Here is a 25,566-nt window from a genome sequence, read left to right as displayed (position 1 = left end):
GATTGTTATAATTAAGTCTACCCCCAAGAAGCAGAAGCATTCATATTGATCTCAAATCAGGGTTTACTTGCTGAATTAAATATTTTACCTTTGCTTTTTGGAAGAATTTGCATTTTAAAAGTTCTGCTGCAGTAGGCCTAAAAAATAGATTAAAAAAGGCAATTTAGAATATCATTCAAGCATTGTGTTGATGGACCAGGACTACTACATGTTATTTAGAAAATTCACCATTCAACATCCGGTGAAAAGTATTAAGAATGTATACTTGATTTCAATATCCTATGTTTTTCTTTTTTAAAAAAAGATAAATTACACTTTATATATAAGATCAAAATGATGAAAATGCCAGATTTAAAAACATGTATTTACTAATATTGCTATCCATATTAAAAAGTTGTTTAAATAATTTCTTACAACCTATGTCAACTGTTCCCAGAAGCCCTGGTGGTGCGGTGGTTAAAATGCAGTATTGCAGGCAAACTCTGCCCACAGCCTGGAGTTCGATCTTAATGGTGCTCAAGGTTGACTCAGCCTTTCATCCTTCCAAGGTGGGTAAAATGAGGACCCAGATTACATTGTAAACTGCCCAGAGAGTGCTGTAAAGTTCCATGGGGCCGTATATAAGCTTAAATGCCATTGCTATTGCTATGTAGACTCATTCCTTTGAGAAGAATTCATATTTTGTCATAAATATAAATCCAATGTACTGTTTTATGTGGGAAGATTGTTTTAAAAAGAAAATAAATGAAGCATCTCCCAACCTATTTACAGACAGTAAAAATCTCAGTTTAATAAACATTTAATAAATTTCAGATGCAATTGATAAAATTTCCATTCAACTGTCACTTTAAAACGGGCAATCAGTTGTATCAAAAGTAGCCAAGATAAGGCAGCTTGATTTACATTTAAGATATTTATTTATTTATTTCATTTTTATCCCACCTATATTGTTTTTATAAAGAACTGAAGGTGGCAAATATACTTAATTCTCTTTCCTCCTATTTTTCCTACAACAACCACTCTGTGAGGGTTGACACATTTGCATAAGTTGCATAAATATATCATTATACTAATAATTTAAATCACCATGAATATCATACCTTTGGATTTAATGGACATTCAGAAGAAACACCACCTCTTTTTGAATTAGTTCATTAATAAAAGGGTTATACTACTGAAATTTAGTTGTAATGATATTCTGTTAGCAACAGAATCAATATCCCTAATAAATCCATTAAATCCATAAATCCAAATAAATTGTCCCTCCTATTCGGTTTCCTACTCCAGCTATGCTATAGAGACCTAGGAAACTTCTTCCCTGGAAATTGGAGAGGCAGGTTTACTGCTATAAATGGTGAAAGAAAAAACCCAGATTTAGAATAAGTTTGTTTATGCAGTTTCAGAATTAGCCCAACTTTGGATGTAAAGAAGATGCTTATCCCACTTTGAGAATTATTACGTTCTTATTCTGTTTAGAAATCACCTGTATCAAATAGGTAATTTGTCTATTAGCATAACAACAATTTCAGTTCTGAAAATAGCATCAGAAATGGTGTAGACCAACACATTGGCTTATTATTACTAAACGACAGTATGAAATATCTAATACAAGCATGAAATAGGAGCAGAAATCCTCAATTATCAGCATCTCTCTTGAGCTCTTTAAGACTTCAACATAGCTATCCAGGAGCAGGTGGAAGAAGTGGACTAACTCTAATACATAGGTAACTGAAAAAATGTCTGTAAATCCTAAAAAATAATAAAATATTTTTTCAAGCATTAATAAGCACCAATAAATTCTATATAACCCTCCATGTTTCTTGGCGAAAGTAGGATCAAACTTCTTATCCAAGAACTATTTTCAATCCAACTTCACTTTTAACATAAAGGATTTAAACCCTCTCTTCCCAGAGCAATAGATTGCTGATTCTGAAAAAAAAATCAGTTTAATTTTGATCAGCCTTGAACAGACTTCAGCAATTCCACCATCTAGTGGCTAGAAATATTCTCAGCAACCACATAAGGATGGAATTATTTATACTGCTAACAAGATAATGCTGATTTCTTCTTAATTGGGGGATGTGGATGGGAGAGAGAGAGAGAAAGGATAGGAAGATAAAGCATTATCTAGGACTCTGATGCCATTAATAGTCTGAAAGAAACCATTTCTCACCATACAATAAGTAATGGTCTTTCTGATACTTAAAATAAAACTGGAAATCACCTTACGTGGTCATGTTAGCAGAATAATGAATACAATGCTTTTGAATTTAAAATAAAGAATAGCAGATTTGTCAACATTAACAAGCTCTAATAAATAAATAAAAATGGTTAGAATTATAGTGTTTATCGTTCCCCCCCCAATGCTATTTTTTTAATCCTATGCTGCAATAAGGAGCCATTGGTGCAGTTGACATCTTAATAAACACAGGTTCTCTAAAGCATTTCAGGCTGAAGTACGGAGAACATTTTATCTCTAGCCAAGTGGTAGACCTTAGCTTAATGCTCGTGCCCCAGGGATGTAGAGTTAATGAGACACAGCGAAAGGCAAATGGTTTAGAAATAAGTTTACAAAGGAACTCCAGAGTCGAACAAAAGAAAATCAGTTTCCCCAAAAATGTGCATGTAGCTTATACACTTAAAACATATATAGCACAAGAGGAAATCTAAGTTATTTAGTTCTGCCAGAGAACCCTTACTAAAAACAGTATATGTCTTGTTTATTATTATTTTTATTTGACATGCAACAATGTATGTCAAAAACAAAGTTATTTCAGCATAGCTAGTAAACCAACAAAACAGCTTTTCTGCCTTTAAATATATTATTCCAGAGACACAGTGATGTCCAATGAAGCCGAGTTCAGAAATAAACTGCCTCAAATAAAAGAGGCAAATTTTACAGCTCCATCCTCCATATTCTTTTCCTATAGCATAGATTGTGGTAAAATGTCTTTTCCCATTTTCCATACTCTTTATCATTTACCTATTCCAGACCCCTTTGGCAATCTGATGTGATGTGTACATTGGTTTCTGGGGTGCTGTTATTCAGCACCTGTGGCAACTGAAAAAAGGATGGGACGCTATCTCCATTGTTAGCGTCATCATTACCTCTACCTAAAACGGTAAGAAAATTAAGTATTTTGAAAATAGGGAACAAATGATTTTTGAAGAGAGTCAACATGTGAGATAGACTTTTCTTAATCATCTCCCCAATAACGAAATACTGTATTACAGAATGTTCTAGAATTACGGAAACCCTCTGGGTCAAAGAGTATTTCTCTAATAATGAACTCATTACTCCCTCCTTTAAACACAGGGAAAACACGAGGAGTTATTGATCACTTCACTTCAGACTCTGAGTTGGAGCGAGTGATAAACTCATTGTGTGATGTTCTGATTCTTCTAAATCACAGGTGTCAAAGTTGAGTCACGTTGCCGTCAAGTTGCTGTCACATGATGTATTGTGACATTTTCCCCCCTTCGCGGCGCTGGGATGGACGTGGCCTGCGTGTGACCCATCCAGCCAATTTGACACTCCTAAATTATTGTTGACTTTTTCGGAACTTTTGATCATTTCTTGTCTTTTTATTGTATTTTTACTGCGTATTATATGAGTTTCCCAAAGTCATAACACACTGAAGCAATCTATACATTTCATAAATAAAATAAATAAATATAAAATAAGTATGTCCAATTATGTCACTCAGAAAAAGCAAGGGTCAAGCAATCAGATGGACGTCTTGATGTCTCTACACTTAAATAGAAAAGAATCTATATTTTATTATTTAAAATATTTGTTATTTAAAACTATATCCTCATTTAAAAGCTTCGCCTCACTTTCTTATATCTCTCCTTTTTAAAAACACCATACCTTTTAGAAGGATCTTTTTGAAGACACAAGGAAATTAGTTTTCTAAAGGACTTGCCATATTTCTTGGTCATTTCTTTGTCTTCTACTCCTGTTTCCAGGATTGGAGGATCGTTCTGCAAGGTCAACATTAATACCTATTTTTTTTTTTAAAAAAAAGAAGAAATTAGGAGAGTAGTCTTGGCCAAATTAACCATGATTTAAATAATGCTAAATTACAATATTATGTAAAGAAAGCTAGACAATAATTTCAACGCGTACATAATAAAGTAGAAACACAAATAAATACTCTTGACTCTAAACTACCGTACCACTTTACAGAATATATACCAATCCATTTGAAACTAGGCATGAAGGCCTAAATATACCGTGTTTTTCGGAGTATAAGACGCACCAGATTATAAGACGCACTTACCTTTTTGGGGGAGGAAAACAAGAAAAAAAAAATCTGCCTCTGCCTCCCAGCAATTTGCCTCCTTGCAGCAAACAGCCCGTTTCAATTTCAGCACAGCCTGATTAGCACAAGCAGCTAATTGTCAGTTGGATTGGCCTCCTGAAGATCAGCTGTTTCAGGCTGCAGGGACTGCCATAGCCTATTGCCGCCTCCGCATGTCCCATTTTCCGGGGGGCCAGTGGATGGGCGGGGTTACATTCGGAGTATAAGACGCACCCAAATTTTCACCCTCTTTTATGGGGGTGGGGAAGTGTGTCTTACACTCTGAAAAATACGGTAAATGACAATTTCAGAAATTAAAAATAACCCTGAAGATTTGGGGAGTGGGACCGGTGGGACTAGAAAGTCTCAATTTTCAAGTGGCCACCTGAATATGGATTATGGCGCTAATCAACATCTTTCATTCCAGTCTACCTCAGGTGTTCTGAAGAAAAAACAAGAAGAGATATTCACCATCCAGAGATCCTTGATAGGACAAGTATTAAGTAAGAAATAACAATTTTGGAACCTTTAATATCATGGAGTAGGAAAGATCTACAGGTAATCCTCGATTTATGACTGGTGAAAGTTATGATGGAGCCCCTAAAAGCTACTTATGAACCAGTTTCCAAAATTACAACATCTGCTTTCCCCAGTCATGTGACTTCATTTGGGGGCACTCAACAACCAGACCATATTTACAGCCATTGCCAGCATCCCGAGGCCACATGCTGCGACATTCATACACATACATAAACTAAGCACTCTTGTGCTGACTTGGACCAAAGAACTATAAGCATGTAGTACCCAGAAATACAGGTAGTCCTCGACTTATGATCACGACGGAGCCCAAAATTTACATCGCTAAGTGAGACAGTTGTTAAGTTGGCTTTGTCCCATTTTACCACCTAAGTGAATCAGTGCAGTTGCCAAATTAGTAACCTGGTTGTTAAGTGAATCTGGCTTCCCCATTGACTTTGCTTGTCAAAAGGTCACAAAAAATGATCACATGACCCCGGGACATTGCAATCCTTATGGATATAAACAAGTTGCCAAGTGTCTGAATTTTGATAGGGGATACTGCAATGGCTCTGTGAAGAACGGACATTTTCAGTGCCGTTGCAACTTCAAATGGTCACTAAACACACTGTTGTAAGTTGAAGACTACCTATACCATCATTTTTAAATCACAAAGGGAGGCAACAACCACACCCGGCTAAAGAAAACCCTGTCTAAAAAGATCACTGGAGATGGAGACAAATGTAGACAAAAAAATGGAGAGGTGAGATGGCAGGGAATCAACCTCTTTCAGCCCCTGACAGCTTATATCTGGGAGCATTAATAACTAGGATCCTAAACCATGTCCCAGCTATTACGAGGTCAGCATACACTTCTGATGCAGATCTCACTTGTACAAGCTCTAGACCCAAACTTGAAATGTTAGTTACGCAACTTTAGATTTCATGCTTATTTTCCAGCTAGGCTTACTTTCATTGGAGGGTATTTGTGGTAAGGTGCTGCTCCTGTGGCTAATTCAATGGCTGTTATTCCAAAGCTCCAGATGTCAGCCTTGAAGTCATAGCCTCTCACCTATCAAAGGGAAATATAAAACAGAAAAGTTAATTTAGCAATGGTATAGTAAATCAGTATATGACATAATAGGGTGGCACGGTGGCTCGACTGTTAAGATGTTGGGCTTGTCTGGCAGCCTCAGTTCAAGACCCAAGTGCCACGTCATGGGGTGAGCTCCTGTCCTCGCCTCAGCTCCTGCCAACCTAAAAGTTCAAAAGCATGCAAATATAAGTAGATAAATAGGTACCACTTCAGTGGAAAGGGAGCAGCGCTCCGTGATGTCATGCTGGCCACATGACCACGGAAATGTCTTCAGATAGTGCTGGCTCAATGGTCTTGAAACGGAGATAAACACTGCCCCCTAGAGTCAGCAACAACTAGCGGTGTCAACCCTGAAGCGAACCGGGCTGAGGCCATCTTTGAGGCTTCATGGTTGCCGCAAGGCAGAGGGAAAGAAAGAGAGGGGAAAAAATTGGATAGCTCGGCTTTTGCTGTCAAAATAAAAAGTTTTCTTGTGGGAACCAAGGGCATTCCAACAAGTGGCTGGGAAGAGGAGGAGTGGAGTAACCAGGCAACCAGGTATTGGACAATGTGATTAATGACGGGGGAAGGGGGAACTTTCACTTTTTAATTAGGTGAAAACCGTAACAACTTTCATATTGGCACCAGTTGTGCCAATATGATATATCCAATAAATTGTTCTTTGAGGAATCTACCTGCCTTGGAGTTCTGCTTTCAGTGGGTGCCTTACTCAGAATGCTGACAAACGGAGTAAAATCCACAGGGACTCCTTTACCTTTTATTTATATCACATAATAAACATCTGGGTCTTATACCTGTTCCATGACTTCAGGAGCCATCCAACACGGAGTGCCAACAAAGGTCTTTCTTACTTTGTTACGGGTTACATCACCTCCTGTGGCTAAAAATGCACTAACTCCAAAGTCTAGGAAGAGAAAACACAGACATTCTTTTAGCATTCAATCAACTCTGATTCTAAATGTGAAGCTCCTATTTAAAAGCATGCAGCTTCAGTATGAGACTCCTATTTTTTGGAGTATAAGATGCACCTTTTTCCCCCAAGAAAGAGGGTGAAAATCTTGGTACGTCTTATACTCTGAATGTAGCCCTGCCCAACTTCTCAAATGGAGGTTTCAGAGGCTGAAAAAAGCATCAGAAACAAAGCTTCAGAAAAGAAGTCCCCAAACAGAGCTTCAGAGTCTTTTTTTCTGAAGCTCTGTTTCGGAGGCTTTCAGAGGCAGGAAAAAAAACAAAAAAAAAAGCAAGGCACAGAGCTCACAACCAAGGAACCTGTTGCTAAAAGTCACCTCTGGGAACAGCTGATTGGGGGTATTCTGGGAGGCCGATCTACCTACTAATCAGCTTTTTTTTTTTAATTTTCCTCCCCAAAAACTAAGGTGCGTCTTATACTCCGGTGCATCTTATACGCCGAAAAACACGGTAAATGAAGCGGTTAATTTAATGTTTACTCGATAGCTAAAATGTTATGTAGGTTTTAGAAATGAGACATCTCTCTTCCATCTATGAATCATGTCTGTAAAAATTTTTAGTCTCCTTCATAGCACCATAAAATCCATACAGAGACTAAACAAGGAACCTGTTTGTTTCACGCTACCGGTTCAGGTCAACATTCCCCTACACTCAGTTCAGAATGTAAAGATGCTATTATTAGATCCACATCAAAATTCCAGCAGGGTAGGAGCAAAAAAAAAAAAAAAAAAGGGCAGCCTGACATCTATTTCTGCTTCAAATGTCTTATGAAGACATAAGATCAGAGGGAAAATGTGAACAGCCATGCAAAGCTTCGGGGGAAAAGAAACCTGATTAAAGGGTCAAATGTTGCAAGGGAAGTGTAGCAACAGTGTCTGCGCAAATCAAGAAATAGCTACGGATCACATCTTACAATGAGATCCTGGCCTAGATGGAATATGTTATAGTAGCGAACTAGGTGGCTTTAGGAATGGAAGGAAATGAGTCACAGGCAAGAAATGGGAGCAAGAAGTAGATTCCTACTATCAGGCAAAAAATGTCAATGGCAAGACATTCTTATGACACAGGGAACATATGTGCACACGCTTGTATGCAGGACTCCCTATACCCAGATGTGGGTTTCAGCAGGTTCTGACCAGTTCTGGAGAACTGGTAGCGGAAATTTTGAGTAGTTAGGAGAACCGGTAGTAAAAATTCTGACTGGCCCCTCCCCATATCTATTCTCTGCCTCCCAAGTCCCAGCTGATCGGGAGGAAATGGGGATTTGGCAGTATCCTTCCCCTGCCACACTCACCAAGCCACGCCCACCATGCCACACCCACAGAACCGGTAGTAAAAAAATTTGAAACCCACCACTGCCTATACCTATCAATGTGCATGTGTGGAGGAGGGCAGCACCATATTCGAATCATCAGCAGTGACCCCATCCTTATTCTTTTTGTAAACACATCTCGATTCTAAAGGTATGGATTGCTGGTTGCCTATCATTGCTAGAAGATCGTTTAGGAAGACTTGCCTCCCAGAAGAATGTAGACAGCGCTATGCATAGTTCACACACGAATATTGCCACTTCTGAGATCAAGTCATGTGTTTATATAAAAGCAGACATTCAGTAGATGACAAAATACCAAATGCAGTATAAATCAGATACATGTAGAGATGAACTCCTAATAGGTGTAGTGGTTAAAGTGCAGTACTGCAGGCTACTTCTGCTGGTTGCCTGCAATTTGGCAGTTCAAATCTCACCAGGCTCAAGGTTGATTCAACCTTCCATCCTTCCGAGGTCGGTAAAATGAGGACCCAGATTGTTGGGGGCAATATGCTGACTCTGTAAACCACTTAGAGAGGGCTGTAAAGCACTGTGAAGCGGTATATACATCTAAATGTCATTGCTATTCAGGCTGTAGATGTACAATCAAACTTATTGTTTATTACCTATTATTTCTTTTCACTATACTTTTTGAAAGTGCAGTAAAGGCTATTTCAAGATATGTGGTGCTAATTTGTGCTTCAGATTCACATTATATTCCTCTCTCTGGGATTACCTAATGCTTTGTACCTGACATTACCTCTGAAGTAGGCTGGACCTTTCACTTAGTCCAAACTAGAGGTGAAAGCTTACCAACTGGTAACGATGGGGACAGGATGTTATGACCACAAGATACCATTGTCTTGACTAACTGTGTGGGTTCAAGCCCAAGCCTTGGTGTTTTATTAACCCCTGAATGTTTTGGTGTCCGAGAATGATTTCTTTGGCTATCTTTGGAGATGTAGTCCTTCTCTAATGAAGTGGGACAATGATCTTGCATTTTTGTCCTATTTGTGAACTACTTGAAAACAACAGGCTGGGCTCAACATATTCATCTAACAGGGTTCTTATATTCTTCTTTAAATAATTTAACTAAGTACAGAACATCTGCACCCATCTTGAAATCATAGAGCACTCTTATGTTCAGACAATTTTTTTAAAAAAGCATCCCAAAATACACAATTAAAATTACTTATTTTAAACAGGGTGATAGTTGTAACAAATAGAATTTTACAACTCTTTGCTGTGAGCCAATACATATGAATTATGCATATCAATATGCATTCTGGTCTTAAACTTGCAAGGAAGGAATGAAGTCATTTTTCTTAGCAAGTTTTTTCCCCCCAAAACCACAGGAACTATTTGAAGCTAGTAATGCTTATATAATATTCAGAAACAATCACTTCTTAATAACTGAATGCACTACATCAAAGCAAAGAGGGGATTTCTCCTTTCCATTCTATATTAATGTGCAATTTAATTCTCTTTAGTTCTAACACTTTGGACGACACAACAAAAGTCATAAATCTAAGTGCTAGTCTACATTTATTACAGCAATTATTTCTAGGTTGCAATGATACCATTCATAAGTTAAAATATCACTAGCAATTACACATCCAAAAAAAAAAAAAGAAAAGAAAGAAAGAAAAGAAAAACTCTTTTTCAGTAATAATTTGGAACTATAATGCTAAAGGATAGACTAATTTATACCTAGTCTTTCTCCAACTCTTAGCTGCTGGGTTGACTTCAAAGTACTATTTCAGGTTTTTAACATGAATACTCAAACAGTATCACCCATTATTGCCAGCATTCTCAGGCTGTCTAATGCCCTTACAATCTGTTACAAGATGTGTCCCTGAAACAATTAAAACTGCTTTCCCATTGCTTTAACCTATTCATTCCTGCCCTCTTAACAGCATTTTAAAGGTTGTGAAAATGTAGCACCCAGCTACAGCCACTAAAAAGTAAACGCACAATCACTCACCTACATTACGAAATGATACAATCCCAACTGTTCATATTTAACAATATTAAACCCATTAGATCATGGGTGTTAAACTTGTGGTGTCACGCTGCCATCACATGACATATCGTGACTTTTTTCCCTTCGCGGAGCTGGGAGGGGCGTGGCATGTAACGCATCTGGCCTGTGAGCTGCAAGTTTGACACCCTTGCATTAAATAGTGATGTAAATTATTTTTTGTGGAAAAAAATCTTCTTTTTTAACAAACAAAGGATAATTAGAAGAGTGACCATTTTAAAATTTCTGCAAATATTTTCAATATGTGGCAATATTTTTGATTTCACCATTCCCTGAGAGGGTCTTGGGGGATCTCCAGGGATCCTCACACCACAGTTTAAAGAAAAACTGAGCTACAGTGAAAATATGCAAACCCCTAGAAAGATGAGCGACAATGTTTTCAGGAAACACAACACAATTTCACTGAATGCAGCATCTTTATCAGGGCCTGCTTCTGTTCAGTCACCTCCAATGAAATCTCTCTGTTATACAATCACTTCAACTGTCTAAACTCTTTGTAACTTGGAACAAAACTATAGTGATGTATATACTCACATTCTGTTTTGAAAAGCAAGGCTCTCGTTAAATAACACAGTTAAAGGTTTAACGAAAATGATTTGTCAGGAACAAACTGAGCATTGGATCCAAGTTAATTTTGAAAGAGAAGAATGAAGATCACTTAATAGCTCTGTTTATAAATATCTTTCCTTAAACTGTCAATCACAGTTCTGGTGGAAACGTTATCATTACTAATTCAACATTGGTCAAATGGTATTTTTATTTGAGCTTCATTTTCCAATAGAAAATGAATTGCCAGAATTTGCAGTTGTTACAGGATACATGCACAGCATGCTGCAAACCTAAGTAATAAGACACTGTACATGCCTTGATGGGCAAAGCAATAAAAATATTCTCAATATATTAGCAGGGTTTCTTTTCTACTTTTTTCTACCTTCAACCAAAATAATGGTTCTTTTTGGATCTTTATATCATGGCTTGTGTCTAGACCAGTTTGCTTAGTGATTAAGGTACGATTAAGGCTAGAAACAGGGAGATGGTGAGTTCTAGACCTGACTCAGGCACAAACCAGCTGGATGACCTTGGGCCAGTCCTTCTCTCTCAGCCCTAGGAAGATTGACGATGGCAAACAATTTATGGAAATCCTTGCCAAGAAAACTGCAGGGAGCTGTCCAGGCAGTCATCAGGAGTCAACATTGCCTCAAAGGCTAAATTAGCTCATTGAAGCCAAAGTTTGCATTGTCACCAGCGCCGCCATATTGACTGTCACAAACCATTTTATTTTTATTTAATTACATTGCCTCATGTCCATTCTTTCCAGCAATGTGTATATGCCAGCAATCCAATGAACTCAAATCCTATTACACATGGTTGTGCTATAATCAATCTGTTAATATTGAAGAGGCAGAAAGATTTAATTTGTTCAACTACAACACATTTATTTATTTATTACATTTTTATCTTGCCCATCTCATTGACATAGCAACTCCAGGCAGCTTATAATATAATAAAAATTCTAAAAGATAATATGAGGCAATTAAAATGAGGAGAGGTTTTTTTTTTTTTTAATTTGACTTATATGCCACCCTTCTCCGGAGACGCAGGGCGGCTTACAATGCGTTAAGCAATAGCCTTCATTCTTTTGTATATTTTATACAAAGTCAGCTTATTGCCCCCACAAACTGGGTCCTCATTTCACCTACCTTAGAAAGGATGGAAGGCTTAGTCAACCTTGAGCCTTGGAGAGATTCGAACCAGCAGAAATTGCAGGCAGCTGTGTTAATAACAGGGTGCACTAAACCACTGTACTATCAAGACTCTTGAGTTAAATAGGAAAGCTAGAAACCAAGACGATGGATGACCTGGGGATGGGGATCTTCTCTCCCCCAATGTAACATTTCCCTGTCAGGGCCCCAGGCCAGTCAGAAGAGCCAGTTTTTTTAGTCTCCTCCAGAAGGCCAGCAATGTGGAGGCATATCTCATTTCCAGTGGGAAGATATTCCAGAAGGCGGGACTCACAGCAGACTGGACCCTGCCAGCCGAAAGCCTTTTAGTAGCCCTCTTCCACTGGAACAAGAGGGGCAGGCTAGTCCCATTGGGGAGAGTCAACACCTCAGAAACCCATGCCATAAAGCAGAGTTCCCCAACCTTTCCAGCTTTGTGGACCAGCTGGGTGGTGGTGGTTCAATGCAAGAGGTGGGAAAGCACGTGGTTCAATGCGAGAGGCGGGAAAGTGCTGCTCACACAAATGGAGCATGGGCACCCATGTTTGCTTGCTGCTCGGTCAAGTGGGGATGCAATACTCACCTGACTCTTCTACGACCCAGTTCTGAAGGGCTTGAGGCCTAGTAGTGGACTGTGGCCCAGGGACCCCTGCTGCAAAGGGCTTCAAAGGTAATGACCAACACCTTGAATTGAACCCAGAAGCAAACTTGCTACTAGTTTATCTCACATAACAGCGATATCATATATATACCACTCAAGGGTCTACAGAACTGTCTGTGCCACTACATTCTGTATAGTTGTAGCTTCCAAATATTCTTCAAGAGTAGACCTAAATAAAACACATTGCAGCAATCCAACCAAGAGATGGCCAGAGCATGACTGACTGCACAAAGGGCCTCGTGAGCCAGGAACAGGGCACAACAGGTGCACACCACGAAGTTACACAAAGGCCCCCTTAGCTATGACCGCTACAACCGCTCTTCTGAGACTAGGAGAACCTGCGGATTGTACACAGAATGTGTCTGCGTGTCTCCAACATTAAATAAAGCCATCCTTTTGGAAACTATCCAGATTTCTACTTCACCTGAACCTTGCCATAGTTACCAACTTCACAAAAAGCCAAAATGTTAAATGAACTTTATGGTTCAGTGCCTAGGTTGACTGAAATATTAAAAATATGGTTTCCAGTTTCCTCTGAAATGGGAAATTAAGATTAATTAAAAGCTTTCCCTTACAAGTCAGAAATGCAGACAAAATCCTCATATTCATCTTACAGTTGAAACAGAAGTATTTACAGTACAAACCAAGAGAATGAATGAAAATACTATAAGCATTTGAGGTCAGTCAACTCTGTGAGGAAAAATAAAGACGATAGAACCATTTTAGCTTATTTTTTTTAAAAAAGGAATCACTCCTTGATTACGGCAGCATACAAATATGAGAAATAAATACAACTTTGGTTTGGTACATATTAAGCTGCCATGTGTTTGTACTGTTTTGCTTTAACAAATTGTGAGTGTTTACCCATTATAGTTTATCATTATTTCTTAATCATAACAGGCCACTGTGGCTTGTTTAACAATAAGCCTTAACTGAATTGTGACAAAATGTTATGGTGAACTAGGCAGCCATCAAGCTGATGGCATAGGTCAACAACTACAAGCTTCAGGTCATTAAGATTGTAATTAGTGTCTTAGTATCAGGCAAATTCTGTGATGGTTTCAAGTCAGGAATTGCAATGCTGGTACACTGACTTTTATTGTTCCAGAATTAAAACTCAGCAACTTGCCAAAGTCTTTAATACTTTATCGCTTTTACAAAGCAACGTTAGGCTATGCATTCTATGCATTGCATTATTTAAACAAACCACAGAATTAAGACTATTGAAATTTAAATTCTTTGCCAAGGTGCCGAGTCTGTACCTTCTTTTTTGCTAAGAAAAAAGGGTTTCATAGACTTTGAGATACTGTGACTCTTTAAAATACTCAAATGAATTTGTGTGACATCTTCATGTGTTAAACTATTGCCTTCACTGGCTGAAATAAACAGACCACTCACTTTCAATAATTGATTTCTAATCTATACACCAAATAAAACAATGAGATCCATAGAGCTTTATAAAATAAAATAAAAATATTTCATGGGAAACAAGTCAAAAGAAACCCAGTAAAATGAGTAGGATTCACATCATAATACAGAAGATTCTCAAAGTGAATATAACAATAAAACCAGAAACTTTTCTTTTGGGTTAAATGGAAAAAGACTTGGGGAAGAAATGTGGAACTTTGATGTTATACAGTGTATGTTGACAGCAGCAAGATTATTTTATGCACAAAAATGAAAGGACACTTTGATTCTCACAATGGATGAATGGTTGTAACAGTTGATGGAGATAGCAGAGATGGCTAAATTGACTGGTCTGATTAAAGAAAAAGCACAATTACTTTTGTTTCTGCTTGGAAACCGCTTCTGGACTTTATGCTTGAGGTGGAAAAAAATGACTTTGATTTTGGCTTTTCCCAATTAGATAGGTTTGTTGTTATAGAAATGGCTAGTTCATACTATGAAGATAAAAAGGTAAAGATGAAGGGAAAAAGTTGAGTATTTTACTGCACCAAAGAGTGTTGGAAGTCAATGTCTTGTCTTTCTTTTCCCCCCTTTCCCTACACTTTTTCCTCTCTTCTCCCTCCCCTCTTTTCCTACTATTTTCTTTCGTATTTTTGTATTTTACGTTATAAACTAATTTTAAAAAAAGAAATCCTGTATAATTTAAAAACACATTTTAAGGTAAGCAGATTATATATTATATTGCATTGTATCGTGTTGTGTTGTATTATATTATGCAATTTATGTTGCATAAGCTTAAAATTGGGGTTTTGTTTTTGAAGACAGTCATTTTCATTCATGGAATTTCCTGGCCTTAAATTAACTTCCCTTAAAACATTGCTGAGTGCAGCATGTACCATTGCTTTAAGCTGCTTTGTTTTTCTCTCTCCTAGCATAGATGCGCTGTGTGATTTGCAGCTCTCATCCGTTCTCCCTTCTCCGCTGTTGCATTTCCCTCTGCAGAATGAATGTCAGATCTAATTAAGTGGTAAGGCTCTTGTGCTTTTTATATGATTTTTTTTTAATGCCTCCAAGTCAGTGTTGACTCCTGGAGTCTGCCTGGACTAGTCCCTGCAGTTTTCTTAGCAAGATTTTCAGAAGTGATTTATCACTGCCTTTGTCTTCCTGCAGTTGATTAACTGAGCCAAGTAACTTATCCAACTTTGTGCCTAAGGTGGGACTAGAACTCCCAGCCTCTCAGTTTCCAAACTGATACCTTAATCACTACCCCAAACCGGCTCTCTGCCAAAAAGTACATGTGGGTTCCATCCAGGGCTCTGGAACCTCATGTTGCTTTGCATTCGGCATATATCAAAAGAGGTAAGCCTGCTCAGAAACCAGGACGAGAAAGGCACAATTCTTTATCTGTTGTCCCGCAACCCGTAAGTGGAGAAATGGAATTCTAGAACACAGATCAGCAGCCACATACTGTGTTTCCTCGAAAATAAGACCCTGTCTTTTATTTTTTTGAACCCTGAAATAAGCGCTTGGCCTTATTGCCATGCACTCAAAAGCCTGATTGGGCTTATTATCAGGGGATGTCTTATTTTGGGGGAAACAGGATAATTCGGAATAGCCCTTCTTCAAGTAATTTATCAAAAGAGAAAAAGTTGAACTGCCCACAGGGTGGATTTGATTTAAATCATGATTTAAATCACTAGTAAAAAGGCTTGATTATATTAGTTATAACTCAATATAAATTGTAATTTTTAAAGAGCAACTATCCTGCAGCAGCTCCTCCTCTGACCCGCTGCTGACTTGCCAACAGTTCCAATATTGCAGAATATATAGCCTCATGCTACATAACTAAGCTCCATTTCATACTGAATAAACTAAATTATTAATGTATCTTAAATAGAAAACTATCTTTAGATAGATTTTTACTACAAAAGCATTTTATTAAAATAAATATGATAAAAATAAAAAAAAATCTGTTTAAATTTTTTTAAAAAAATTCATCGATTTTTATCTACCCTGAGTGCCAATGCTTTCCCTATGAACCAGAAGATTTTCCATGTCATCAAAGCCGTGTTGGAAATGACACACAATGCTGACTCACTGCCAGAAAAATCAAAGCCATTGACAAAACAGATTCTTCCTCCTCTTCTACACAGCATACACAACTTCCAATCTGCTCCAGCACCGTAAGTGAGGAAGTGTACCGGAAATAAGCTGGAATCCTATTGTCTGAGATTGAGCCCATAGTATGGTAGGTTTTGCATGTCAAAAACCAGACACAGTTTTTTCCCCTCGTGGTGCAATCACTTTGCTGAAAACCTAATTCCCTCAGCACTATCTTATGTCTAGTATATTTACCCATGTAGTATGGCTATATTACTATTATCCTTCTCATCTTTTCTACTATCTTCTCTGATTGGTCTTGTTATTATGATTATGGGCGTGGCCAACTTTTTTACTTTTTTTTTTACTTTTAAAAGTATTTTTTCTACAACCTTAAGAGGTTGCAGAAAAAAATGCTTTTAGAAGCCTCTGACAATCCCAGCTGAGCCGCGCGATCATCAGAGGCTTTTTTTTTTTTTTTACTTTTAAAAGCATTTTTTCAGCCGAAGAGGTTGCAGGAAAAAATGCTTTTAAAAGTTAAAAAAAAAAAAAAGCCTCTGATGATCATGTGGCTCAGCTGGGCATGGGGAGGGGGGGGTGCAGAGATTTTTGTTACCGGTTCTCCGAACCACTTGCCGCCTTTGCTATCGGATCAAGCGATCCGGTCTGAACCGGGAGCATTTCACCCCTGCTTGGTGGGTGTGACATGGCTTGGTGGGCGTGGCAGGGGAAGAATACTGTAAAATCTCAATTCCCACCCCACTCCAGGGGAAGGATACTGTAAAATCTCCATTCCCTCCCCACCTCAGGGGAATAATATTGTAAAATCTCCATTCCCTCCCCAATCCAGGGGAAGGTTACTGCAAAATCCCCATTTCCTCCTGATCAGCTGGGACTTGAGAGGCAAAGAATAGATGGGGGCAAGGCCAGCCAGAATTTTTACTACCGGTTCTCCGAACTACTCAAAATTTCTGCTACCAGTTCTCCAGAACTGGTCAGAACCTGCTGAAATCTACCTCTGCAACATAGCATGCTGAAGCCTCCCTAATAAATATGGGGCTGGAGGTGAAATATCAACTGAAGTCTTGGCAGCTCACACTATTGGCTGCCAATCTACTTTGATTTTGTACTAGCTGTCCTCTAGAAATTTCTGACTTGCCAGGTGAGAAAAATAAAAGCTATAGTTCAAAATTATGGAGCACAACAGACTGGGAACAACTGTGTTGTTTCTTGAAAAGCTGACTGATACACTCCATTAAGAAAAAAAATCTCCTCAGGAAAACTGAATGCTTAGCTTATAGTTGATTATCAAACACCCTTAAACTTAACAAATTCTAACCATTTAAAACATTAATGAGATCTCTTGGAATATCTCAAATTTCCCATCACACATTTTTAAATTTTAACAATAATGATGATTACCTGCTATCTGTACAGAGCCATCCTCACCCAGAAGAATATTACCAGCTTTTAAATCTCTAGAAAAAGGAATAAACAAAAAAAGCATTTAAATTCAGATGTGATGTGAGAGGAGGAGGAGGAAGAAGAGGGAGGGGAAGCTTGCTGTGGAACAATACCACTGAATGGAATTAAAAACTTTCTGGTTGTACAATCTCAGATAATTTCATTTTAAAGATGACAAATTGAGGGGAAAATATGTTCTTACAACTTACAAAAAAGCTCATCGTTTCGTTCTTATGCAAACCGGAAAATCTCTGTTGTGCTTCAGACCACGCCGCTTATCTCATGGAAAACTACTCTATTATATTCACCCAGGAAATCAAGGGTTGCAGCTGGCTTTGTATCGATCAATTAATTAATCAATCAATCCCCATTTGCTACTGTGCATGAGGGAAAGAAATGGAGTAAAAATAATTGTCAAGACAAGAAACTTCCACCCTTTGCAGTTTCAAAGAGAAAGCAGCAATTTTTCTGCCATCTCCTCATCAAAACAATAGATCAAAAAGAGATTAGGTTTGATCATCCCCTTTGAAAGGCTAATAATAATTGCTAACATGGGTGAGATGATTTTGCGAATGGAGAAAGCATTATCAACTAAATGGTTAATTTAAGATTAGGATTTCATATCTCCTCATGTTGTGTTGCACAACTATAGTATAGAAGAATTTATGGGATGTGTCCCCTCCCAATCAAGGTTAGATCAGAGCCCTTTGGCTTATCAGACCCTAGCCTTCTAGCCTTGAATTTACTGGTTGATTTAATCAATTTATATAGCCATCCCAAGTTAATAGAATTAATAATGAAACTTTGCATTCTCGACTCACACACAATGAAGCAACATGCTAGTACCTGTGGATTTGTCCATTTCTGTGTAGATAGTCTAAGCCTTCCAAAACTTCCTTCAGAATTGTGGCTATTATTGATTCCTCAAGCACACCACTCTTGTGCTCTCCTCTGCTCACCACATATTTTATTATATCCAGCATTGAGCCTAGAGAGAACGAGAGAGAGAAAGAGAAAGAGAGAAATTACAAAAGAAAATTAGAACACCAATCTCTTCATCCTGTATTCCAAGATCCATTATACGTATTTAAGTTGCTCTAGATTTCAACCTAAATTTTCTGAGACCGAAAGAACAAATCTAGAAACCAGAGGTCTCCAAACTTGGCAACTTTAAGACTTGTGGATTTCCAATTCCCAGACTGGTTGAGGAATTCTGGGAGTTGGAAGTCTACAAGTCTTAAAGTTGCACACATTTAAAATACACGGACACATCAACAAGACTGAGTACATGGAAAGCATAGAGAACTGGATCATAAAATCATAGGTTCAAAATGTGCAACAAAATTATAGGAAGTATAAGAAACCTGTAATTAAATTGACTAATTGCTTCAGCAGCCCACTGCTGCTGAACAACTTCCATGTGAGATTTTTTAGAGGTAACTGCATTTAAGAATATCTGACAGGAAACATAACTGTCAGGTCACAAGCAACATGTACATTTTCCTCACCCAAAAACTTGAAAGAAATTAGAATCAATAGGAAGAGGCCATGTAGACTACCAAATCTAATCCTCTGCTTAGTACAGAAATTTAAATTAAATTATTCTTGGTAGTTGATTGCCCAGGATCCACGTGAACATATTCAATGAAAGTGGGAGCACCATAAAGTTTGTTCTAACATTCTGTCAGAATTTGCCTTCCTGCAACTTGTTCTGCTTTTGGAGAGGATTTTTTTTTTTTAAAAAAAAACCACCTTTTTTTACATGACATCCCTTCAGGTACTTGAAAAATGTTATCACATCCTCATTTTTTTCTTCTCAAGTTAAGCATCCCACTGCCAGTGTCTCTTCTCATAAGATTTAGTTGCATTTCTGATGATCATTTTTCTTGTGCTTTTTCGCATGTATTTTATTTCCCTCAATGATTATGAATTGGAAGCTACTGATGCAGCTTAATATGGCAAATGCCTTTTTGTAGCTACATCACATTGCTGACTCATATTCAGCTTGCAATGAACCACATTCCAACTTTTTTTTCACTTTTACTATTACCAAGCTAGCATCTCCCGTAACAGGGCATTTGTTATCTATTTCCTAAGTGGAGATCTTACTATTCATAATCTTTATATTTCACTCTATTATTTGTCAGCCTTTTTATCAATTGAATTTCATTTCTATGATTTTAACCTACCAAAGTTGCTTTGAATTTCACATTAATTAACCCCTAGTTTTGAATCATCTGCAACTCTGAGAAGCGATCAATAAAAAAAAAATGCTGAAGCATACCAGACTCGGGACAGTCATGAGTCAGATTCAGCAGTCTCAAGCAAAACTGATACACCTTGGCTCTCGGGTTCTTCTCACTTTCCACCAATTTCTGCACTATGACTTGGCTTGTGTTTCCATCACCATCTCACCACCCCCTCTAGCCAGCCCCAGCCTCTGGATTCTAGAAGACAGAGAAGTTTCAACAACTCTCCCTCAAAATTGTCTTCTCTTTTCTTTCTCAGGAAGTTGTCATGGGTTGTGCATGCATGCACATATGACACTCTGGGTGTCAACCCTGAAGCTGGCCTGAGGCCATTTTGAGACTTCAGTGCTGAACACACTGGAGAAGAGGGATGGGGGGTGGGGAGAATATAGATAGTTGGGGTGTTGTAGTAAAAACAAAATACTTTCTCTTGGGAACCAAGGACATTCCTGCAGGTGCTCGGAAGGAGGGGACTGGAGTCACCTAGCAACTGGACAGTATCCTGTTTGGACCATGTGACTGATTGTTTTGAGAAAGTGACAAACGTTTACTTTGAATTAGGTGAAAACTGCAGGAATAATCAGTCAGTTTTCACCAGCCTGTGCCAATGTGACATATCCAATAAACCTATTCTTTGAGGAAATTGTCTGCCTCAGAGTTTTGTTTGCTATGGGTATGTTACTTGGAACCCTGACACTAGGGCTTTCCTCCCTGTAGAATCAGCTGACCTGCATCAGTTTTCCTCTTTTTCCACAGGTGGGTCACATAGGTAGGTAGGTCAAACTATGACTCAACCAACGTCAAAATCCTTTGCTCCCCAGAAGAAGTATTTTCCATGAATGCTGGGCCAAATCATGGTCAAGCAGTATAGCTATCTGGCCACAGTCCTAGCTGGCACACTTCCATAGTTCTTTCCAACCTCTAATCTTGATGACTAGAAGCATTCCTACTTCTAGCCCGCCTACCTACCCCACGCACATAAATTATCTCAGCTTCCACCAGTAGATCATCATCAGTAGCAACTTGTGCACTACTGAAGTATCCACCCCATGTCTCTCTTGATCACCAAAAGTTAGCCATTCATAGTCATGGCAACTATCCTCTTAGTAAGGATAACCTCTTCTCTGTTCAATTCAACTATTGTTGAATCTGGCATTTTGGCCCAGGGACATGAGGATTCACAGAGTTATTGTGGGTTCCAGCTTGGGATGAAATTTATATTTTAAAACATCTCCCACTTTCCTACAGCAAAAGTATCACCGTCAATAAACCTCTCAAGTGTTGAATTTTATATCCTGCATTTATCTATTGAGGACACTATCTTCTCCCGTTCTTAGTATTCAAGAGTTTTGTGCTTCCTTAGTTATTTAGACCCAAGTGAAGTTCATGATGAAATAATGAAATAATCCTTTACTGCAGGGGTTCCCAACCGGGGGTGCGAGACAATATTCCAGGGGGTGCGAAAACTTGGATTTAGAAGATTCAAAATTATAGTGTATACGTATAATTATATGCATATAATTGTTTATTTTTTAAAGGGGTGCGAGAATATATCAGAAGCATTCTAAGGGAGTGGGGTATAGAAAAGGTTGGGAACCCCTGCTCTACTGGATCAACATTATCTCTGCTCTATGTGCCTTTTTGCAGTTTTACTTCCACCTCAAAAGCAGCAGTTTTCCTCCTTGGGAACTTTCTACCTTGCAAGCAGCGTGTTTTTCCTGAAACTTTTGCTGCCCCATCTGCATTGTCCAGTAGTCTCCATCTTGTCTACCAGCCAGCATGTCCTTGGTCAATTCTTGACCCTCTTTTGGGACTTTTCCCTGGGGTCAACATCCTGATCTGTGTTTTCCTCTGCAAGGCCTGCCTTCTGTGTTATTTTGCCTCAATTTAGGAGTATGTATCTTCTCTACTGCCTTAGCTGGACCCTAATGCTCCCCTTTCTCTACTAATTTACTCAAGAGGAGGAATGTGGCCAACCTCCTGCCTTCTCTTCAGAATATTATCTGCAAAACTTGACACTGTTGAAATTGCCAAAATACAGAGTGTTGTTCACAGCTGACAAAAGGGCTGACAAAAAAGCATTTTCCTTATTATTTTTTTTAAATTAAGCCCTAGAATGTGTCACAAGTAATTTCTTCAGAAATTTTCACACCTACAAAATGTTCCTCTGGCCAGAAAGCTGGGATGAAAAAAAATCAATTAAAATCCTCAGGTTTATCTGCCACCAATTAAAGATCAATTCAGGTAGTCCTCATTTAATCACTACAAATGAGAATGGCAACTCCATCACTGTGGATTTAAGTGAAACATCATGTAAGCGTACCAGACTTATGTCAATTCACTGTCTGTTAAGCAGATCAGCTGTGGTTCTTAGGTGAGACATCCCATAATCATGATTTGCAATTTTACTACCAACTTCTTTATTGGCTCTGCTTGTGAGAAGCCACAAATAACAATCACACAACTGTGAATGTTATGACAGTATGTTATGGCCTGTCAGCCACCAGCCCCTCCAACCAACCAACCAACCAACCCAGCCAACTCAGAGGAGGAGGAGGTGTGGGAGTCAGGGTCAGCATCAAGGCAATCTGAGAGCTCCAAGGGGGAAGAGGGAATGGAGCTGCTAGAGGGGGAGGGGGGGCGAGCCTAGGTTGTCCATCAGCCCTCAGATGGAGAGTCAATAGCTCCTAGGTCTGGAGATGACTGATGAGGAAGAGAAGGAACAACTGGGTCCAGTATCTGACACGTGGATGCACAGAAGGCAGAGGAAAGCAGTGGAAATCCGTGGGTCGATCCTTGGGAAGGAAAAGCTCCCGCTGCTAGCGAAGCCCCACCCTAGCTCTGGGAATAAAAGGCAGGGGGCAGAGATGAATAGATGTGGCAGACAACTACTCATCTCCTGGCCAGTCGGACTTGTTAGCCTGTGGTGAGAGAGAAACTTTTTTGCAGGGGCTACTGGCGCTCCTAATAAAGGAATCATTGATTTAAATACAAAGGGTTTGTCATGTTTGGGGAGCTGGGTCAGAACAACACTCAGCTGACTTTGTGCCCAAGGCGGAACTAGAACTCACGGTTTCCTAGTTTCTAGCCTGATGCCTATTACCAAACTGGCTCTCCTACAGATATTAACTAGTTGTAAATAAAATGACCCATCTAACACTTTATTTGAAAAACACTGATTGATTAGAAAAGATCATTCCAACACAGGACTGCATTTTCATATTTTCAGTATGAAGACTCACCTCCACTTAGTAGTTTCATAACCAACCAAAGCTCATCCTTGACGACAAAAGATGTATAATACGTAACTACATTGGGATGGCTGCATTGACTCATGGCTTGGATTTCTTTCTGTTAAGAAGGCAAAATATGACATAGTAGTCTTGCAAGGAAAAATGTAAGGTTATCGTAGCTATTTGCCGTCAGGAAATAAATACAGTGGATGAGATTAGGAAATGTATATTCATCATTTAAGAACATTGTGCTTGGAAATTTCAGAGAAAAATAATGCAACTAAACTGAATGTCTCTCAAAGGAAAGTCCTTCTGAGATGTTGAGTTGCAATTTCCATCATCTCTGGCAGTTTGATGAGTTAATTACAATTCCAATTTATTTTTTAAGAAAAATGCAGCTTTTTTTTCTGCTCAAGTCAAATAAAACGTTTTGATAATCCAAAATATGATTTGTTAATAATGCTTGAGTCACTTTAATATTACCAACAAATTCTAAATATTTCAGAAATTATATTTGTTATATCTAAATAATAACACACTAGAATGAATAGATAGATAGATAGATAGATAGATAGATAGATAGATAGATAGATAGATAGATAGATAGATAATGAGGGGTCCTTGGTGCTTTGAGCTTGGTTGTTTCCTTGCAGATGTTTCATTACCCAAACTAGGTGCTAATCTAGCACTGATGATGCTATCTAGTTTGGGTAATGAAATTTCTGCAAGAAAACAACCAAGCTCCGCTCACCAAGGACCCCTCATTTCAACCTTGAACTACAAATATTCTCTCTTATTGGTATATTATAGATAAAAATACAATTCGGAACATCTGCATTTTTAAATATCACAATGATTTTCTTCTTGCCTTAATGGACTATTTCATCTCTTTGTTTAGTAAGATTAAAATTTCTTTGACATTGTATTTATCCAATGCAAAATAAGAAAAAAATATCATTAGGATAAACGCAGCAATAATGGCTTGAGTGATGATTTTGTAAGTCATATTTCATTCAACCAAAGTCCCTTCATCTTTAAGATCAATGTGTGAACATAAGCTTTCAACACAGCACAGCCTGGTGTGTCCTTGTAAGATCTTCCCACAGTTCTGAAGCAGATTTTTACAAATGTCTCTTCTGAACACAAAAGAGAAAACCCAGTGTGATGCAAGTGATATTAAATGAATCACTGCAGTGTTAATAATAGAGTTGTTAAGTGAATCTGACTTCCCCACTGATGTTGCTTGTCAGAAGGTCCCAAACACTAATCACATGACCCCAGGACACTGCAATTGTCATAAATATGAGTCAGTTGCCAAGTGTTTGAATTTTGATCATGTGACCTTGGGGATGTTGCAATAGTGGTTAAGTGTGAAAAAACAATGATCATTTTTTTCCAGGGCCGTTCTAACGATCCACTAAGTGAACTGTTGTAATTTGAGGACTACCTGTATAAGTTACTATCTTCAGCAGTGTTGTAACTTTGAACAATTGCTAAATGAATGATCATAAATTGAAGCCTACCTGTACCATAGCTACAATAAAATGTAGATATAATCGACCATAAAAATCCACATTGCTTATTCACAGCAGTTTACTATAATTAATGTTCCCAGTTCAGGTAGAACAATCATATGCAAGTATTGTTTATAAGATACTGAAGAACTCTTAAAAGGTTGATCAATCAGCTTGTTTATTTATTGTTCGTTCGTTCGTTCGTTCGTTCGTTCGTTCATTCATTCATTCATTATGCTCATTCTACCTACAAGCAATTCATCCATACTGGTCTGGCATTTTTCCAAGTTGATTCTTTTTATTGCTACGCGTTCCTGCCTGGGTTTGCAGAGCGCTGCTTGGACTACAGCGGTAGCACCACTGCCTGAAAGAGAAAAAAGAAACAATGGATTAAGTTTTGCACAGCTATTTCCAACCTGTCTTCTTTAAAAGAACAACCTGGGGCTTCTCAGGAGCACATCTCTACTAAGACCAGCCTAAGAAAGAGTTTGTCAGTCACCCTTCACACTGTACTCCAAATCATAGCTACAAGGAACATTGTTATTTATGTATGTGCCCAATGGGCTCTTGCCCCATTCCAAAGAATTAAATGCAACTCCAGGTTTTCCCCAAAACATTAATGCAAATTAAAGAGAAAGCAAAAATGTTGAATACTGTACCTAGGAAACCATTTTATTAATTATATTGACTTACTGTAATTAAACAGAAACAACCCCAAATTTAGCTTTTAACATACCTCCAATAAACCCTAACCCTAACTTGTTGAACAATAACCCAAGGCATTGCCATGTAGGCCAAGGAAGCTTCCAAATTCAAGAGTATATCTCCTTTCTAAGTTGTATAGTAACTGACTCCTTGAGGGCCATTTCTGATTGCACACTAAGTTCCCGCTTATTTTGGAATATTATGGTCAACTTCTGCCAAGCGCCTTCCTTATTAGACCAGACTGCTTCTGAAGAATTTCTTTATTGCTATCTGAAACA

The 25,566-nt window shown here is 38.4% G+C and overlaps 1 protein-coding gene across 1 annotated transcript in view; it reads right to left on the bottom strand.

Annotated features, from left to right (window-relative positions):
• STK39 (serine/threonine kinase 39) overlaps positions 1 to 17,583 on the bottom strand; it is an 87,348-nt gene extending 69,765 nt beyond the window's left edge. Inside the window, exons 1-5 of the mRNA XM_070956925.1 lie at positions 17,546 to 17,583; positions 6,710 to 6,819; positions 5,790 to 5,891; positions 3,872 to 4,005; positions 89 to 137 (exon numbers count right to left, since the gene is read on the bottom strand). Coding sequence (XP_070813026.1) covers positions 89 to 137; positions 3,872 to 4,005; positions 5,790 to 5,891; positions 6,710 to 6,733 — 309 coding nt within the window. The 5' untranslated portion in view covers positions 6,734 to 6,819; positions 17,546 to 17,583. The remainder of the gene's footprint in view (positions 1 to 88; positions 138 to 3,871; positions 4,006 to 5,789; positions 5,892 to 6,709; positions 6,820 to 17,545) is intronic.
• Between the last annotated feature and the right edge of the window lie 7,983 nt (positions 17,584 to 25,566).

The sequence above is a fragment of the Pituophis catenifer genome, unplaced genomic scaffold (genome assembly GCF_029215685.1).
Source record: "Pituophis catenifer annectens isolate HBS135680 unplaced genomic scaffold, rPitCat1.0.hap2 SCAF_1, whole genome shotgun sequence".
Classification (NCBI taxonomy): Eukaryota; Metazoa; Chordata; class Lepidosauria; order Squamata; family Colubridae; genus Pituophis; species Pituophis catenifer.
This window is presented reverse-complemented; position numbering and strand designations above follow the sequence as displayed.